This window comes from Panthera uncia (assembly GCF_023721935.1).
Source record: "Panthera uncia isolate 11264 chromosome B3 unlocalized genomic scaffold, Puncia_PCG_1.0 HiC_scaffold_1, whole genome shotgun sequence".
NCBI lineage: Eukaryota > Metazoa > Chordata > Mammalia > Carnivora > Felidae > Panthera > Panthera uncia.
The window spans coordinates 310,162-314,389 of NW_026057582.1; the positions used below are offsets into that span (position 1 = coordinate 310,162).

General features: G+C 60.1%; 1 gene segment (V, D, J or C); it reads left to right on the plus strand.

The window, feature by feature from the left end:
* Nucleotides 1-3,692, plus strand: part of LOC125909062 (Ig mu chain C region secreted form-like) — a 27,020-nt gene extending 23,328 nt beyond the window's left edge. The window contains 4 exon segments of the C gene segment in view: nucleotides 1,721-2,038; nucleotides 2,126-2,464; nucleotides 2,749-3,063; nucleotides 3,156-3,692. Of these exon segments, the coding sequence occupies nucleotides 1,721-2,038; nucleotides 2,126-2,464; nucleotides 2,749-3,063; nucleotides 3,156-3,550 (1,367 nt within the window).
* Nucleotides 3,693-4,228: the final 536 nt, after the last annotated feature.

A 4,228-nucleotide genomic window follows, 5' to 3' on the forward strand; every position in this document is an offset into this window, starting at 1 on the left:
GGTTGAGCTAAACCGGGCTGGGCTGGGCTGAGCTGAGCTTAGCACTGAGCTGAGCTGGGCTGAACTGGGCTGGGCTGAGCTGGGTTGGGCTGAGCTAAACTGAGCTGAGCTGGATTGCACAGGGCTGAGCTGAGCCAGGCTGAACTGGGCTGAACTGGGCTGGGCTGAGCTGGGCTAAACTGGGCTGAACTGGGCTGAACTGAGCTGAGGTGGGCTGAGCTGGGCTGAACTGGACTGAACTGAGCTGAGGTGGGCTGAGTTGAGCTGAGCTGAGCTGGGCTGGACTAAGTTGAGCTAAACCGGGCTGGGCTGGGCTGAGCTTAGCTGGGTCGCACTGGGCTGAGCTGGGCTGAGCTGGGGCTGAGCTGGGGCTGAGCTGGGCTAAACTGAGCTGGGATGAGTTTAGCTGGGCTGAGCTGGGTTGAGCTGAGCTGAACTGGGCTGGGGTGGGCTGAACTGGGCTGAACTGGGCTGAACTGGGCTAAGCTAAACCGGGCTGGGCTGGGCTGGGCTGAGCTTAGCTGGCTTGCTCTGGGCTGAGCTGGGTTGGGCTGAGCTGGACTGTTCTGGTCTGGGCTGAACTGGGCTGCGCTGGGCTGAGCTGAGCTGAGCTAGGCTGAGCTGAACTGGGCTGGACTGGGATGAGCAGGGCTAGGCTGGGATGGGCTAGGATAGGTTGAGCTAAACCGGGCAGGGCTGGGCCAGGCTGAGTTTAGCTAGGTTGCACTGGGCTGAACTGTTCTAGGCTGAACTGGGCTGAGCTGGGCTGAGCTGGGCTGAGCTGGGCTGAGCTGGGCTGGGCTGAGTTGAGATGAGTTGGGTTGAGCTGGGTTGAGCTAAGCTGGAGTAGGCCAGGCTGGGCCGGGCTGAGCTGGGCTGAGCTGGGCTGAATGAGGCTGAGCTGGGCTGAGCTGAGCTGGGCTGAGCTGGGTTGGGCTGATGTGTGCTAGGGTTAGTACACCAAACCAATTAATCAGGGTCACTGAGCTGGCCCAGCAGAAATGGACTCTCTGAGTGGCTTGGCTTAGAGGAGTCTGATGTCCAGGCTTGTGCTAGAATAACCCATGTTGGGCCATTTAGTTCTAATTGGGGAGACCTGGCCTTGCTAACCCTGACTAACACTGGACTGACTTCAATGACCTGGTTGTGCTAAGGACGGGCCAAGAGGAATCTGCATGATTCCCACTCCTCGTGTTCACAGTCTCTGCTGACCCTGGACACACAGGCCTGGGCTGGTGGTCTGTCTGGGAGCTTGGGGGGGTCCTCTCTCCATGCTGTCAGCCTGCCACATGGACAGTTCACGGGGCTCGTGGCTGAGTGTGCCTACGTGGCTCTAGGGTCTCAGAGGGAAGGCACCGCCAGTCAGAGCCGAGCTGTCCTGAGCTGAGAGCCAGGTACCAGAGTGCACTTGAGTGCAAGGGTGGCAGGTGCTGGGAGGAGGTCACATCTGCCCCTCCCAGCGTGAAGCGCCCCCAACTTCCCACAAGCCCAGAGCTGGACTTCTGCAGCAGGGCAGGGGCCGCCTTGCCTCCCCTTCCCAGCAGGACCTGGGCCTCAACACAGCTGCCCACTGAGCCGTCGGTCCAGGCTGGGGAGGCCGCGAGGGCAGCCCTCATGGTAGCGAAATGAGGGAGCCATGTGGTTGGCGTTGGCCCGCATGGCAGAGCGTGGGAAGGAGACGCCTTCTCACCCCTGTCTCTTGTCCCTCTCTGGTCCTCAGAGACCTCATCCCGTCCAAATCTCTTCCCCCTCATCACCTGTGAGAGCTCCCTGTCCGATGAGCCCCTGGTGGCCATGGGCTGCCTGGCCCGGGACTTCCTGCCCAGCTCCGTCACCTTCTCCTGGAACTACAAGAACAACAGTGTGGTCAACAACCAGGACATCCAGACCTTCCCTCCAGTCCTGAGAGAGGGCAAGTACGTGGCTACCTCTCAGGTGCTCCTGCCCTCCGTGGACGTCCTCCAGGGTTCAGATGACTTCCTCACATGCAATGTGAAACACCCCAAGGGCAACAGTGAGGTGAACGTGCCCATCCCAGGTGAGAGTCGGGCTCTCCTACCCATGGCCGGGGATGGGGGCAGGGAGAGGGGTCAGGTGGGCTGACGTCTTGTCCCCTTCACCGCAGTGCCTCTAGAGCTGTCCCCCAACGTGACTGTCTTCATCCCACCCCGTGACGCCTTCTCTGACAACAACCAGCGCACGTCCCAGCTCCTCTGTCAGGCAACAGGCTTCAGCCCCAAGAAGATCTCTGTGTCCTGGCTTCGTGACGGAAAGCCCATCAAGTCGGGCTTCAACCCAGGCAACGTGGAGGCTGAGAACCAAGGGCCCGGGCCCGTGACCTTCAAGGTGCTCAGCACGCTGACCATCACCGAGAATGCCTGGCTCAGCCAGAGCGTGTTCACTTGCAATGTGGAGCACAATGGGCTGACCTTCAAGAAGAACGTGTCCTCCGCATGCATCCTCAGTGAGTTGTCCTGGCCCCTGGTGCAGCCCCTTGGGGCAGGGACCCCTCCTCACACTCATAGGTGCCCACTCAGGGCAGCCGCTTCCTGAGCCTTGGCTTCCTGGAGCGGCCAAGGGCAGGGAGGGGGCCACTTGTCAGGTGGGGGGGCCCAGCATCCCCTCCAAGGGGTCCTTGGGGCTCAGGAAGGCTCGGCGTGGCCAGCTTCTGTTCTCTTGGGAAAACCTCCCCCCTTTGCCCGGTTGCCCATCCAGCCAGTCACTGACACAAACTCTCTCCTGATCCAGACACGCAGGCCACCATCAGAATCTTCGCCATTCCCCCCACCTTCGCCAGCATCTTCCAAACCAAGTCGGCCAAGCTGTCCTGCAGGGTCGTAGACCTGACCACCCGCGACAGCCTGAACGTCTCCTGGACCCGCCAGAATGGCGACTTTCTGCCAACCACCACCATCTTCCAGAGCAACCTCAACAACACCTTCAGTGCCACAGGGGAGGCCACCGTCTGTGCAGAGGACTGGGAGTCAGGGGAGGACTTCACCTGCACGGTGACCCACACAGATCTGCCCTCGCCACTGAAGAAGACCATCTCTAAACTCAAGGGTAGGGGTCCGCTTCTCTTCTGCCCCGGGACTCTCCCACAGCCTCTCCCCCCAGCCCCCCACCTGAGCTCACAGCTGCCTTTCCTCCCACAGACGTCAACAAGCAACCGCCCTCCGTCTACGTCCTGCCACCCAGCCGGGAGCAGCTGAGCCTGCGGGAGTCAGCCACAGTCACTTGCCTGGTGAAGGGCTTCTCACCCGCAGATGTGTTCGTGCAATGGCTGCAGAAAGGCCAACCCATGTCCTCTGAGAGTTACGTGACCAGTGACCCGAAGCCCGAGCCCCAAGACCCCCACCTCTACTTTGTCCACAGCACCCTGACTGTGAGTGAGGAGGAGTGGAGCTCGGGGGAGACCTACACCTGTGTTGTGGGCCACGAGGCCCTGCCCCACATGGTGACGGAGAGGAGCGTGGACAAGTCCACCGGTAAACCCACCCTGTACAACGTGTCCCTGGTCTTGTCTGACACAGCCACCACCTGCTACTGACCTGTGGGCCGCCCCACTCCGGGTGGATCCCAGAGTCCTGGGGAACCCGTCGCTGTGTGTGCATGTGTGCAAACTAACCGTGTCAATGGGGTGAGATGTGGCGTTTTATCAAAATTAGAAATAAAAACATCCATTCAAAAGATGCTCGTCCTGAGTGAGCGATGCTCTCGCCTACCGGGGCCACAGCTGTGCTGTCCTCACCCCCAGACCAACCTCCACCACCACCCCTGCCCCCACCCAGCGTCTGAAAGTCTCTGTGCTCCTCTCACTGCTCTCATGGCCACCCAGGTGTGTGGCACACACGTACACACACACGGACACATGCACACATGCGCACACGTGCAGGCTTATATGTGCATGCACGTGGGTACCTGCATACATACAGACATAGACACATGGACACACCCGCATGCACACAGGCACACATGTGCATGCACATGGGTACTTACACACACACGGGCACAGACACATGGACTCACACACATACACACACCTGCACACATGCACACACACAGACACATGGACACACACACATGCACACACATGCAAGCTTATACGTGCATGCACACGGGTACTTACATGTGCACAGGCACAGACACATGGACACACAGACACATGGACACACACACATGCACACAGGCACACACGTGCATGCACATGGGTACTTACACACAGGCA